Below are 16,155 nucleotides of genomic sequence, written 5' to 3'. Positions count from 1 at the left end.
AAAAAGTAGAGGGAGAGAGAGAGCGAGAGAGAGAGAGAGAGAGGGAGGGGAGACTGAAGGGAGGGGTATAAAGAAGTGGGGAGCAAAGTGAGAAAGAGAAACGTCGGGCGGAGGGAAGAAAGGATGAGGGAAAGACGGAGAGAGGGACAGCGTAAGTGAGTGAAGCACATGTGACAGAGTGGAGTGACATTCACTCAGACACGCTTGTTTCCACGGCGACATCATGGGGGCAGTGGTTGGCACACTGACCATGCAGACCAAACAGAGGCGTCCATCTAAAGGTAGGATAGACACATGCGTGTGTATATACACACACACACACACACGCACACACACACAAAACAGTAGTGTCCCACACACATGAAATATCAGGATCATGAACATACAAAAGCATACTTACAATTATAGAAGGAGATTTGCACACACTCTCACACACACACTCACACACACACAAACATATTGTTCTACAAACACGAACACTACCTTTAGTCTGTTGTCATCATAGGAGCTATAAAATCATGCCTAGAAACATGAAAACAAACCAAAATTCACACACTGTTTATCGTTCATACTTATGCAACAGGAGGTTTCTGTAAGCTTCAGTTGTTGTGAATCTGCCATGTGCTGAATCTACAGCCATCAGTCTTACACACCCACCCACAGACATGAGCACTTCTCAACAGCATGAAGTGAAAGTCTTTTCTTTATATTGTGTGTATGTAAGGGAGTGAGTGTGTTTGTGTGTGTGTGTGTGTGTGTGTGTTTATGTGTGTAAATGATGATGTCTTGCATGCATGATGTTTGTGATGTCCAAAGTGCACATGCTTTGGGTGTTTATCACTCCACTCACATGCTCTCTTCCTACTTGTTACCTCCGAAGAGCTGTTGTCATGGCAACATGGATATGGCGCCGTTGGGGTGTATGCGCACATATGTTCCTGTGTGTATGCGTGTGTGTGTTTGTGTGTGTGTGTGTGTGTGTGTATTGCTTTGTGTGCATGTTGTTGTCAGGGATCTGTACTTGTTTTCATGAAAAATTTAGATGAAAAATCAATTAGAAATCTGTAGGCAGGCAGACACCCACTTGCACACACATGCTCATAGATGGAGAAAGAGAGAGAGAGAGAAAGAACAAAGGAAATACAAGATCAGAGACAGAAAAAAAAAATCACCTGTTGATCTCTGACTTCTCCCCCCCTCCCCCCCCTTCACTCTCTGTATCTGTCTCTAAATGCATAGAGAATCACTAAGTAAAGTATCTAGTCTGTATTACATGCAGAAAAATAAATACCTGCATTTTTACCCTATTATCTGTCAATGTGGTAGTTGATAAAGAGTGGGTGTTGAGGTTTTGCCCAGTTGTACATAGCCTGATTGGGAAAAACATGCGATGATTAAAGATTGAAAAGAAACTGATTTATACAAACAGGAGAACACTACTGTATACAGTATGTACCCCAATCGACCACAACATCAACACATTAACATTGAATATCAATTATATATCATGAACTTGTGACAGGATTATGGGCACCCATGGATCATTTGTGGATGTGGGGAGCAATGGTGAGCCCGTCTGGTCCGAGCCCACAGAAAAGCCAATCCAGCACAACTCACTAAGAAAAAAACGTAATGCTTCCCTTGATAAAAACGTACCACAACACCCAGTGCACTACAGCCTGTTGACCCAACCTCTAAACTCCCCGCATTCCAATCTGATTGAGCACCCATGAGACAAGCAACCATGAGATTGGACAAACAAGTCCGATCTAGGAGGTCCCACCCCCACAACCCACAGCACCCAAAGGATCCTCTACCAGCTTTCTGGTCTAGACACCACAGCACACCTCTAGAGGTCTTGTGAAGTCATGCCCAGACGTATTAGAGCCACAATATTGGGCGCAACATTGGGCAACAGCACAAATAGTTTTGGGGCATCATTTCTCATGGTATGCTACTAAGCAAATTGAACAGGCATATTATTTCAAGACAGTAACATCTATTGGATTTTTTTTGCATAGCTGATGGGATTGCAACAAAGTAGTGGAGACAGATCAAACAGTTTACATTTGACACTTTATTCAGTAAGATAGTTAGTTAAAATATACTCCACCAAGAAAATGAGCCAAACATTGAAGAGTCAGAAATCTTTTTTTGGATAAAAACCAAAATTATATATATTTTTCTAATAAAGCAAGAAATATTACAAACAATTTGGCCACAACAGTAATTACATTACTCTTACATAAAGAATTACATTTAAAACCAAAAACATTTGGGAAAATCATACTTTAATTGTATTCCTATAGTGAGTCACTGGCAGCAAAGTGGAATAAGGAGAAAAATGTTGAGTTGTGCTGCAGGCAAACCTTTTTAATGAAAAGGATTGTGTTCATGTGACAGAATTGTTGTGATTGGCTTTTTAGGACGCATTTTCTTTTGCTATGAAATGCAGTTACTCCATATCATGGTTTGCCCATAACACTGTAACACTGAGGTTCAACACTCATGAAGGAAGGATGCGTAGAGGTTATTTTATATATTATGTACTATCTATCTACCTCCCTACCTACCTCCATACATACATACCTACCTACCACGTGTATTAAAAAACAAGGCTCTTTCTTTACGATTTTTTTATGTCATATTTTAATTTCAAATAAACTCTGATGAAGGCAAATTTGAAGAGGTCGATTAGAGTTACAACATACACTTTTTAATAAGCAGCCTTACTTTAAATCTAATATTTTTTTCTATTCCCGTTACTTCAATTTAAATTATTTTCCCAAACCATTTTCATTTTTGAAACTGAAGAAGCCATTCTTTCAAATCCACATTATTCTAGAATGCTATAAAATATTAAAAATGAACAAATATCCTCAGGACACTTTTATGCTCCGGAATAAATGGTCTGCAATAACACAGTGATTGAGTAGTTGGCAGGGTGGCAAGACTTCCTGCGAAATATCACTCATCTAATTAGCACATGTTCCTGTCTGTGTGTCAACACCAAGACCTGCTGAAACTGAGAAGCTGGCCTTTGGCTAATTACACTAGATGTCTGCTTTGATATGATGGCATGTCTGTAAGACTAGCTGGTCTTTTCTGATAAATCATGAGGTATTACTGTAAAAAAAAACACGCCTTGGCAATAGGAAGATGAAAGCAGAGGGGATGGTAATGGTCTTGTGTGATATCAGCACATTGTAATAGAGGTGGCTCGTCTAGATGCTTTTTTGTTTCTAAAATTTTGAGGATTGTCAATCGCTCCAGGCTTGTTATATTTTTTCCTGAATATTTTGTGTATTAGTGATGAAATATATATGTGTGTGGTTTTGTGTGCATGTGTGTTCATGGTTGATGCAGCAGTGGCTTTTTCTCTGGTGAATATTTCACGTCTTCAATCACCACCCACTGTGTGCCCCCAGCTACTTAATCTCCATCACTCTTTTTCTTTTTCCCGCTTCCCATTTCTCCCTCTTTTATTCTCTCGTCATTTTTCCATCCTTCTGCCATTTTTGCATTTATAATACCTTTGGATAAAATTCCTTTTAAACATTTTCAACCTTTACATTTTTTTGTCTCATCCTCCACATTCTCTCTCATATTCTCAGAGCCAGTGCTTGTTTGTGTGAAGCTGCTTATTAAGTCTGTCTTGTAGGACAAACTTAATGGGACTGTTTCATGTGTGTTTGTGTGTGGGGGAGGTCAGTTTGTTAGACAGCTGTTCATTGCTGTAGTAGTGTACTATTTGTGCGTGTGTGTGTGTGTGCGTGTGCGTGCGTGTGTGTGTGTGTGTGTGTGTGTGTGTGCGTGCGTGTGTGTGCGTGCGTGTGTGTGTGTGTGTGTGCTGTAGTGCAATCACCAGTCTTATCTGGAAAGCTGAGATGTAATTTTATTTGTGAGTGATGTGTTTATTCATTCTTTTACTCCGCTTCCTGACATGAGTCATGCATGACTTTGTGTATGGGTGAGGGACATGCATTCAGAGGCTACCAGGGCTTTATGAGTGAGTATTTCTCCAGAGCTAGTCTACATAAATTCTACAGAGCTCCATCTGGAAAACTTCATTATGAACAGTAAAGAATCTAAGTAACTACTTTATTATTCATATCTCTTAATATTTGAGTATTGTTATTTGATATAAATAAATAGCTTTGATATATAAAAGCAATGTTACAATTAAAGTAAAATTTAAAATCAAATTCTGACAATTGGTTAAAAAAATCAGTATTTATGCTCACTTATCATTAATTTAAGTCACTTTAAGGTAATAAATGTGATTATAAAAATAATAAACATGTTATAACAGTTCTTTGTATAGTAATGATGTATATATTGTAATGATAATATAAAATTTATTGTAATGTAAAACATATTATTATGTATATTGGATTGCATTGATGCTTAGGTACTTACCTATTTTTTTTTTATATTAACCTATTTTTTATATTTCAGAAAGAGCATCTAAACTACATCTGTGTAATATCTTTTAATTAGCAGCATTTCCATTTTGTCAAGTGTGTCTGGATATAGTAACCATTAGTATATAGGGGATTATTTGTTTAATATTTTTGCAAATGTGTTATTTTTTAACAAATTTCTTTACCGATTTAGTAAATGTTTAATGAATAAGCAATTTGAAGTGTTTCAACCTAGAGGTATAAAAAACAAAGTGGTGCTTTTACAACTAGATTAATTTTCCACCTCCAATGTGATTTCCTAACCCTGAAGGTTATTTTGAAACCAGCAATTCTGTGTGCAAATTAATATGACCAGAGGGCATACATTAAATTTGCAGAAGACCATTTCTACCAACAGAAGACAAAATTATACCATTCATTAACTTTAGATATTGAGCTCCCCAAAATCATGCCTTTGTAAAAGATAAAATAAAATAAAACAAAATAAATACAAATCTGAAGCTTTCTCAAAACAATGACTTACTGCTGCTGTCAAATAATTTCTTATTATTTATCTTATATTCCAGCTTCTGTCACCAATATTTAGCAACAGAGCCTTTAACATGTATGATTTTACTTGATTTTAGTTAACTAAAAAAAAGCAGAATGCAATACGACTACAACAAACTTGCTGTATCTTGTTGTGTATAAATCACAGAGGAAAAGTTCTTAAAATGTTTACAAAGCCATAAAGTCCTTATTTTGTTCTTTTTTTTACAAACACATAATTCACGATTACCTTCGATAATTGTCCCAGCTATTTATATAATCATAAGACAAACTGACTGTTAGCTTTAATTGGATTTATTCTAGGTCTCAATAAGATATATCAACCTAAACTATATCCCAGGTGTTTTGACATTGAATGGGCTGACTGGCTGCACATGGGCCAACAAAAACCTTTTTTTAAGAAAATCTGTGGAAGTGTTCTCTTTTAGAGGTCACATTTAGTTGAAAGGCTATGTGAAGGAGCTGATTAATAATACACCATGTAACTGATTTCATCTAAATGGTAATGTGTGCAATGTATAAAATATATAACAGTATATATATATATATATATATATATATATATATATATATATATATATATATATATATATATATAAATAATATAACAGTATGTTATTGCTGGGCTGTAAGGCAATGTGATCTTTACATAGTGTTTTAGAACAGATTGAGTTAATTTCATGTTTTTCATCTTCCATCAGTCAATTTCTTCATCAATTTCAAAAGCTTATTTCTATTGCCAGACTCAAACAAATGATTTAACAATTTTGTCCAGAGATTGTCAGAGATGCTCAAAGATAATATAAATTTTTCTGGTCGGGACTAGATTTTGGGGACAGCAGGTCTGGTTCTGCTCTGACAAACTTTCCTGTTCGGGCTTTCAAAAATAGAAAAAACCTGATGTACTTATAAGATACAGTGGCTGATCAAAACAGTGGCTGTCAGATACACCAACTGACTAACACGCGTTATGTGTCTGCATTCTGTCTACATTGTATATTTCTGCAAAAAAACATCATTAGAAGAGTGTCAGCTCAGCTTATACACAGCTTAGATAGAACATTGGACTGAGGCAGCAGGGGTATGAGCTGCTGGTGGAGAGAAGTTTGGTTGAACCGGCAAGTGTGAAAGGATCCTCACCAGTGTGTGTGGACATAGGGGAGTTTTTTCATCATTAACTAGACAAAGAGTGAGAAAGAGAGAGAGAGAGAGAGAGAGAGGGAGAGGTGAGCGAAATCAGGATTTGTGTGTGAATGTGTGTCTACTATTGAACAGTGAAATGCTGAACAGTACTTTCAGAGTAAATTGAAATTAAAATAGCACAAAACTTTGCTAAGGCTACATTTACATCACAAATCACATTGTTAATGTCTGATTCTTTGGCCAGGTTGAATTTGTATGTCATTTTACATTCATACTTACCAGTGACCTTGTTTTATCTGTTTTATCAGCTACTGCTGGTGTTGCTATAAAATCCCCATACGCAGATGCAGAGGCAAAAAGTTGCATAAATTCTGATAAGCTTTTTTTCGTTCAAGTTGCATGAACACCTAGACATGACTGTGTGTTCAGATAGCCCTAAAGAAATCAGATCTGTCTCACAGTAGGCTAAAAAAATTGAAGACACTGGTTGGTAATGTGAATGTAGCCCAAAGGTGGATATCCTTCTTATGCAAGGTTTCTTAGAGATGCCAAAACCTATAGGAGAAGGTACCAGATGTCATCATTAAACCTTTTCTGCTTAGCAAATTATTAAATTCCTTACTAGCCTTCATCAGTTCTCTCTTGCTCTCTAGATCATGGCTTTCTGTAATGCAAATAAAATATGTCAACTAGCTGTTACAGTATCAGATAACAGGTTACAATCATCACGCCAGTTCAATTTAACAGCAAACCTAATCTGCTCTTTTACCTAAAATTAAAATATTTGCAAAAGGTTTGACTAAATAAATGAGTGTTAGCCTGGACTTTAAGTATTCAGACTGTGTCTGTGTCTTGAACACTAGGCTAGTCCACGACTGTGGGCTTTGTAAGAGAAGATTTTGCCTTAGATATCTTCATTAAACAAGATACCAAAAAAATATCCTGGCAGATCATTATATAACAGTTTTTTTCAGGAACTTGGTTTGAGACCATTCAGCGCTTTATATTTTAATAAAACGATTTTAAAATAAATGCAAAATTTCACTGGGAGCCAGTGCAGTGTGGAGAAAATAGGGAAGAATTATTTATATCTTCTGGTTCTTGTAAGGACTCTTGCTGAGGCATTCTAAACTAACTGTAGCTTGTTTATATGGTGGATCATCATATGGCACTACAATAATCCAATCCAGAGGTAACATTAGCATGAACCAGTTTCTATGCATCATGTATCATGTATATTTTATTCTCTGTCCCTCTCTGTAGATAAGCTGGATGATGATTTGGAGATGACAATGGTGTGTCATCGTCCAGAGGGTTTGGAACAGTTGGAAGCTCAGACCAACTTCAGCAAGAGAGAACTGCAAGAACTCTATAGGGGGTTTAAAAATGTACACGTTGCACACACATTCTTACCAATACTTACACAAAAAACATCATTGCCATTCACCAGTGTTTTTTAGTTTTACAGGCATGTTCACAAGTTAGTAACCCCTTCTTTTAATAATATTGTTTTTGTGTAAAAATCATCTGATTGTGGTGGCTCTTAACATTGGACAAATATAACCTCATACAAGCAACAACATAACATTTTTGTGCCATTATTTATTAAAAAAAAACAACATGTGTCCAGTACTAAGTACCCCATGATTCTACAGCTTGTACATCCACCTTTAGCAGAAAATCTATTGTATTATTTTAACAATCTCTTACATTGCTTTGGTCAATTCTTCTTTACAACATTGCAACACTAGTTCGTTGAGGATATTGGGCATTCACATATTGTATGCACAGCTGTCTTAGGGTCCTGCCACACTATTTTAGTTGGGTTGAGGTCTGGACTTGAGGATAAGCCTTTTTTTTCCCCCCAGCCAATTTGTTGCATGACCCAATTTTGGCCATGCTTTTTGCATCTAGAATACTCTGGTATACAAAGGAGAACATGGTCGACTCAATGATTACAGGGTGCCCAGGTCCAGTGGATGCAAAAACAAGCCCAAATCATCACCCCTCCACTGCCATGCTTGACAGTGTGTATGGGGTGTTTCTGCTGAAATGGTTTTTGGTTTTGGCCAAATATGATGCTAGGTATTAAAGCTCAACTCCACTTTGGTATCCTTGTGCTATGTCTTTGTCAGATGAGGTGTTGCAAACCTTAGTAATGCTTTCATGCTCTTTTAAACAAAAGAGGTTTCTCCTGGCACCTCTTCCAAACAAACCGTACTTGTTTAGTCTTCTTCTAATTGTGCAGTCATATACGTTAACATTTAACATGCTCAGTGAGGCCTGAGATTTAGCTTTTTGTATTTTTTTTTTTTATCATTGCAAGATCTGACCATGTGGTAAATGTGCTGGGACATCCACCTCTGGCTATAAACCCTTGAAAGCTTTTCACTTGTGAATAATCTTTCTCACTGTAAAATGTTGGAATCTGGTCAAATTTTGAAAATGGTGTTATAGCCCTTCCCAGAGTGATGTGCAGCAGAAACTGCTCCTCTTCGTATTCCCTTTTGATATTGTGTTACACACCTAAGTGCTCCTGACCAGCAAACTGCCAAAACTTCTGCTTTTAGAGGTCTTCACAGCAGCTGATGATCAATTAATCAAGGACTAATGATTAGCAGTACCTGACCGCAACTTACCCTGTTAAATCCTGTGTAAGTAGTGAAAGGGGACTACATATTGCCAGCATGTTTATTTCTTTTTAACTTTATTTCTTGTTAAATAAATAATGGCACAGTGAAAAAGGTTATACTGTATATTGTGTTTGTCTGAGGTTGTATTTGCTCAATACCAAGACCTGAACAGATGAGTTTTATTTATTTTTTTACACAAATAAATGCAATTAAATTAATTAAAAATAGGGTACTAACTTTTACATGATTGTTTTTTTAAATGATTAATTAGTTCTTATTCATCACTTAGTGGCTTAGTGGTTAGCACTGTTGCTTTGCACCTCCAGGGTCCAGGTTCGATTCCCGGCCATGGTCAATTACTGCCACTGTGTGCATGGAAATAGCATGTTAAAAACTTAAAACTCCTAAAACTCCCCGCGACCCTGTATACAGGCTTATGCGGTATAGACGACATGGTAGGTTTATTGTACTTTCTATGTTTTTAGTTATTGATCTTTGCTTTCTTCTTTCTTAGGAATGTCCTAGTGGGGTTGTCAATGAAGAAACATTTAAACAGATTTACTCACAGTTCTTTCCTCAAGGTGGTAAGTCCATACGTGTAGGTTAAAACATAAGATAAGATGTGCATGTTTATGTGTGTATGCATGTTCTCAACAGAGTCTCTGCTGTTGTCCATAGATGCCAGCACATATGCTCACTACCTGTTTAACGCCTTCGACTCGGGCCAGAGTGGCTCCATCAAGTTCGAGGTGATCCTCTTTGTCATTCTGTGTGCAACACTCTGTTTCTCCTTCTCATCACACTCATTTAGTCTGTTCCTTCTATTTAATTATTCTATATCTCGGTATGACTCATATCTAATTTCTTCTAACATTAACTAATTGATTGGGCATCTGCCAATATTTTTCACATTATTATTCAGTCACTATTTTCATGTTCAGTAATGAAAACGCTTGTCCTGATGTAATGAGCCTGTGTTTGGCTAACAGATACTGAACCATTAAAATTTCTACATAGAAAAACCCTTAGTAAGGACAAAAAAGGAACAATGTTTTAGTATTGAAATAATATATTGGTGTAAACATCTCGTATATAGTTTAGTGGCTTATCAAATATATAGGCCTATATATATATATATATATATATATATATATATATATATATATATATTATATATATATATATTTTTTTTTTTAAATTGGATTTAACTCGAATATGAAATGTTCATAAACCACAGATGGTCAGGCGTCATGGTTTATGTTGAATATGGCAGCAAAGTATTTCTTCAAGAAATAACTTGAATTATTTTGTAAGTTAAAAAAATAAAATCTTAACAGAACTTAACCCTCAACTGGGTCTCAGCTCTATAGGGTTTGTGATTTAATCCTGAGCTTGGGTTACTATCAATGTACAGTAAATCAATATTTTCTCATGGAGGTAGATTATTTCTAGGTGTGAATATGTGTGTGTGTGTGCATTGTGCCTTACAACAAGCTATTGTCCCATCCAAAAATTGTACACGTTGATTCTGTGATCTACTGTAAACACTGACAGGCAAAACCCTTTACCGTTCATTTGTCCATTCATTACTTCATTACTTCATTACTTCATTTATTAACACACAAATGTCATGATCTGAAGCCTTATTTTTGCTCTTGCATCATCATCATCATCATCATCATCATCACACATGACTGTGCTCAATTTTTGCCAAGTGTGATTTACCAAAATGAGACTCTCTTTCTTGTCACATTCTGTTCTTGCATTTTCCTCATCTCTCTGCATCTCTCTGCTTGAATCTAGGACTTTGTGACAGCTCTGTCTATCTTGCTGAGAGGTTCCACACAGGAGAAGTTGCAGTGGACTTTCAACCTGTATGACATCAACAGAGATGGCTACATTAACAAGGAGGTGTTTGTGTGTGTGTGTGTGTGTGTGTGTGTGTTTATTTACATATTTGAATATACACCACCAGTGTATTTACATAATTTTTCAGCTAACCTGTTACTATGTTATCTGCTGTGCAGGAGATGACGGACATTGTGAGCGCTATTTATGACATGATGGGAAAATATACTTATCCTGCTCTAAAGATAGACACACCCAAACAGCATGTGGATGCTTTCTTTCAGGTAAGAAACTGCTTTATTATTAATGTAGAAGGTCTTCTTCTATTTGCATATGTGTTTATAGAGAGATAAGGATGCAAATACGGTTACTTTAAACATGCTAATTCTCAGTTGTAGAATAAATTTTATTGTCATCTACAGAAAATGGACAAAAACAGAGATGGAGTTGTAACTCTTGATGAGTTCATTTTATCCTGTCAAGAGGTACCTACAGTACACCATTCCTCCTACATGTGGCCTTTTTTTCCTTTAGTGTTGGTCTTTTATAAGTCCTTGTGTGCACTGCCCTCTAGTGGCAAATACAGTTCACTTAAACACAACAAAACTCTTGTGCTACCACCCTGCTACTCAGATGTTACTATTTCCCTTTTTTCAATTGCCTTAAACCCCCCTGCATTTTTATAATGTTATCAGCTCAGTTCAAAGTTCTTAGTTTATTCTTTTTTAATTGGTTCATATAGTGTCCATAAATAACCTATGTACTTCTTATTGATGGTAGACATTTTCTTTAAACTCTGGAATTATAGATACACCTGGATTCTTTAAATATAAATAATTTTTCATAACAATTATATATTTCTCTGACATGCTGGGGGCAGGGGTAGCTCAACGGTGAAAGTGTTGAAGCGAAGTCTTTCAACCCCAAGCGCTCATACACAATCAGGCATATGAGCTGGCAACCTGACCCTGCTACAGAAATAATGGATATATTTCCAGAGTGGGGAGTATTCGTCGCCCAATATGCTGGGTGGCATGTAGACAGACCCTTTTCATTACTCTGACATGATAAAAGTGCAGCACCAAATGTTGCCTTAAACTATATATAACAATTCATTATTTTAGCTATTGCTAAGCCAATTGCTAGCTACCAATGTATTGGCTAGCTATTGCCAAGCTGGCTTGGCATATGGCTGTTTATTACGTACCAACATAACTAACATTCTTAGTCAGTCCACACTGATCGCAATAGTTTAAAATCTTACCTTACTGTATATAATATAGTGTGGCTTAGTGCTTAGCATTGTCACCCTGCACTTTCAGGATTGCGGGTTTAAATGTTTCCTCCAGTCAGTTTTGTGAAATTTGAAGTCTCTTCCTGTACATGGTACAGTAGGTTTTCTCTAGGTACTCTGGTTTCCTTCCACAGTTCAAAAATATATGTGTAGATTGATTGGTGTTTAAAAATTGTCTGACTTTAAAATGGTTAATGACTGTGTGCTTGTGCTCTGCGATGGGTTAGCATCCCATCCAGTGTGTACCCTGTTGCGTGCCTTGGTTTCCCTGGAATGGACTCCAGATCTTCCATGACCCTACACAAGATAATTAGTCTAGATGATAGATGAATGACTGCATAATATTCATTCATGTTGAAGTCCTGCTCTTTCAAGATAGGTATTTTCCAGGTCTGTTGACCTGACATCCTCATATTCTGTAAATATGTAAGTCCCTTGTAAAAGGTTAAAATAATAGAATTTCTTGATTAAATATAGCTTCCTTGTTAGTACAGATTGTTTTTTGTCTTTTTTGTACAGGATGACAACATCATGAAATCCTTACAACTATTTGAGAATGTCATATAAATTGAGCACATGATTGAAGAAGGAGGAACAAACAGAAAGCAAAGAAAAAAAAAAGACTGATTTTTTTTCAGGGAAGTTTACAGCTACTGCATTCAAGAAGAAAAGTGAAGAAGCTACACCATTTTGTGCCCTTCATATAACCATAGAAATCCGTAGGTTCTTGTAGCTGGACATCAGTGCAACAACACTATGTCCTAAGCATGGTAATATTTTTTTTTATTGTTTTTTAGCAAAACTGATCCGTGACATTTTGAAACCAGCCTTGTTCTTGTTACTCTTAATAGCTGCATGTGCTCAAAATGTGTTGTGATAACAAGCTTTACCAATCCGTATTAAAAGTAAAAGGTCTAAAATAAGGGTTAGGTTAAAGTTTTAGCTTTTCATATGAATTTGTTATTTACTTACAAGTGAAACTAAATTTTAACAGACTTTCCTTGCTTGTTCATTTTCTTTTGTTTAGATCAGGTTCATGTTATACCTGATCAGTTAGCACTTAAAACCATGCCTTTTGTTCGTTTTATTTATATACAGGGCCGGTAATGATCCTTTAATGTTTGCGAATATTTATCTATTAGAAAGCACAGTATAATGATCTGTTGATGACCTGATAATCTTGCTCTGAAAGAAGGACGGGGATAAATAAGTGATGCTTAACCAAAGCAAGACTAAGGCATCATTGCTGGCAATGCTTAAAGAAAAATGTTACTAAATTATTATAATTTTTACTCAATACTCTTCCACAAAGAACCAGCCCACACCCTAAAAGAACAGACTAGATTAACTTTGTTGTGGAAAATGTAACAAATGTTATTATACATTTTTTTATTTTTCATAATTTTTTTTTATATTATGAGTCATAATATTTTAGGCCTTAGCAACACAAAGGTTGCTTAGCACTAAAATAAAAAAGAAAACAGTTCCTCAAACAGTTTATCAGAGAGAGTTTCCATTCAGAAAGTAATCTGTTCATTAGCCAAAACCCTAAAAGAGTGCCAAGTATGGTGTCTTTACCAAAATAGGAAAATAAATTATAGGCCTGATGTAAATGCTTATAACCTAACTATTATGTCATCATTGTTTGTGACTGATTTTCAGTTTTTTTTCCTTTCTTCTGGACCAAGCAGGTTTTATTAGCTTGGTACATTTTTTTGTCAGCAGTCAGCATGTTCTTGGATGTTTCTTCCCTATTCTATAAAGTCTAAGAAATAACTCTTGTGAGTCTTGTGAAAAAGCGGATTGCTTTTCAGTGTTTCTGTGCTGCTCCTTGCTTGAAAATTCTGAACCTGGTCTGTCTGTGTTTATCTGTGTGTATTTGTGCTGCAGTGTGGCTGTGTTATTTATGCAGTGGTGTTGTTTATTTGTCCTAACACGTTTGTCTCCAGATTGATCTGTCTATCTGTCTGTTTGTCAAACATTCATTGTGTTTGATGTTCTCAGCATGAGAATAGGACATTTCTTAGAGAAATGCGATTAGACAGATGGGTTTTACATTACCATGTGTTTTTTTATACTGTTTATCACTACACTTTATTGGTTTTTCCTCATTGTATTTGTTGTTTTATTGTAAAAAAGCTGTGAAATAACAAACTTTGGCACTGTTCAATAAGCATATAGCCATATAACTATTTATCCACGCACTGTGATATGGAAGAGCTGAGACAGACAGAGAGAGACAGAGAGACAGAGTTTGCTTAGCTTCAAAAGCTAACCAACGGTTACTTGTTGTGATAAATAAGCCATTATTTCTGTTCAAGGCTGCTGAACTTCCTAAACATAGCAATGATTCAGTAGGTACTACAAATGCGAATAATTCCTAGAATATTTCTAGAACATATATGATTTAGAAATGGAACTTGTAAAAATCATTAAAATGTGCCTATATTAAATAATTGTATGGTTGGAGATATTCAGTCAGACAAAATTGAAGGAATATACGCTCACCAGTCTCATTAAAAAGAGCACCTGTACACCTACACGTTCATGCATTTATTCAATCAGCCAATCATTTAGCAGGAGCGGCCCACTGCAAATGAACAGATGAAGATTGAAAAGCATGACCTGTATTACCACTAGTCAGCTGTCCAGTTTTAATGAGCCCATACCCTCTGAGGTGTGTTTCTGTTTACTATGGTTGTAAAGAGTGACTATTTAAATTACTGTAACAATTCTGTTAGTTTTTCTTATGATCTCTCTTTTCAAAAAAAATTTTTTTTTCTGGTCAATGGATTTGGTAAACACTTCTCCAAATCTCTATAGGTAGTTGTCTGTGAAATATACTGCTTGGCACCAATAACCATCATCTTTTTCCTATTCTGATGTTTAAAATGAACATTAACTAATTCTCCTGTCCTGTATCTGCCTGGATGTATGTATTATGCTAGTGCCACATAATTAGCCAATTGGGTAATTTTATGAATTGGTGAGAGTACAGATGTTCCTAATGAAGTGGTGAATGTATATACTACATCTGGCCAATGTAACCAATGGGTAGGTTCGAACATATGGTTAAGAAACTATTACTAGTATTTAATACCCAGATTTATTACTAATAATAAATTATATAAGTATTGCCAACCACTAAATTAATAGATCAGTAGCAAAAAGTGAAACATTTAATCCACTACCTAATGAGGTTGAGAAAAGCATGTTAAAAATTCAACCTATTGGTTTTGAAATGACTTGTAGCAAGCCATGATTTTGTAAGAAACTAAAGGTATGACAGACCTTTATAAATGTAATGACAATTTTGTAACTGTAATCTTTCTTTTATCTTTTGTAGTTGTGAGTGCTACATGCATTTTCTTTCTTTTTTGTGTGTTTAGCGTTTCTACCGACTGTTATTAAAAGCAACCTTGCTTTTAATTTGTTAGGATCAAAAAGTGGTTTGTGTCCTTGCTAAGCGGTATTTGCAGGTTTTATTACAGAACTTCCAGAGTGTGGCTGGTAGATTCAAATGACCAGATGCCCTCTGGTGTTCTTTTCAATTTTTTTTTTAATTGGCAAGACATTTTGATCTGCATTTAGTGATGTACTACTACAAGTAGTGAATTAAAATATTGAATTACCTACTCTACACATCAGAATTTAATTTCAGTTTTGCTAATCTGTAATTTAATCTCCTCAATTCCGCAGTGAAATTTTATCCAGTCCAGAAGTTGTGTTTAGGCAATTTTGAGGCAACCAAACCAGCAACTACCAAAATATGATGGCTGTGGATATGATGATAAAGATGTTTTCTTTAAGCAAAACTGGACAGTACTCCTGCAGCCATACATATCTCTAGTCACTGTGATGAGAATCAGCAGCGAGAGGAAGGGAAAGCACCTACAGTATTACACCATGCACCATATGCACCTCTACATGCATTATTTTCATATTCAGTGTTGTAGATTATAATTTATGCACAACTGATGCAGCAAACAGTACCTGGGCTTAGCTGTTTTTTGGAAACCATATTTCTTTCATTGTACAGCAAGCTGAAGCACACAGACAGATGGACAGACAGATAAACAGACAGAGAAGCAGGCAGACAGAGACAGGAAACACTTTCTTGTTGCTGTATAAAATGATATTTAACAATAAAAAATGTCAAAGAATAATATTGCTGTTTTATATATATTTATACACCCATTTACCTTAATTTATAAACATATTAAGAAGGACAAACATGTCAAAACTTCTTTATAGTATATCAGGT

At 35.8% G+C, this 16,155-nt stretch overlaps 1 protein-coding gene across 4 annotated transcripts in view; it reads left to right on the top strand.

The window, feature by feature from the left end:
- Positions 1-15,553, top strand: part of LOC128516863 (Kv channel-interacting protein 1) — a 52,276-nt gene extending 36,723 nt beyond the window's left edge. For 2 of the 4 annotated variants that reach the window (XM_053490595.1, XM_053490599.1), the window contains 7 exons: positions 7,380-7,504; positions 9,264-9,333; positions 9,428-9,498; positions 10,553-10,660; positions 10,777-10,881; positions 11,020-11,082; positions 12,411-15,553. In XM_053490595.1, coding sequence (XP_053346570.1) covers positions 7,380-7,504; positions 9,264-9,333; positions 9,428-9,498; positions 10,553-10,660; positions 10,777-10,881; positions 11,020-11,082; positions 12,411-12,458 — 590 coding nt within the window. In that variant the 3' untranslated portion in view covers positions 12,459-15,553. Of the gene's footprint in view, positions 1-118; positions 282-7,379; positions 7,505-9,263; positions 9,334-9,427; positions 9,499-10,552; positions 10,661-10,776; positions 10,882-11,019; positions 11,083-12,410 lie in introns of those variants that run through there. The other 2 variants (XM_053490598.1, XM_053490597.1) reach the window with 2 other exon arrangements.
- The last annotated feature ends 602 nt before the right edge of the window (positions 15,554-16,155 follow it).

The sequence above is a fragment of the Clarias gariepinus genome, chromosome 2, assembly GCF_024256425.1.
Source record: "Clarias gariepinus isolate MV-2021 ecotype Netherlands chromosome 2, CGAR_prim_01v2, whole genome shotgun sequence".
Lineage (NCBI taxonomy): Eukaryota > Metazoa > Chordata > Actinopteri > Siluriformes > Clariidae > Clarias > Clarias gariepinus.
The sequence above is the reverse complement of the archived record's forward strand: the minus strand, read 5'-3'. Positions and strand labels throughout refer to the sequence as shown.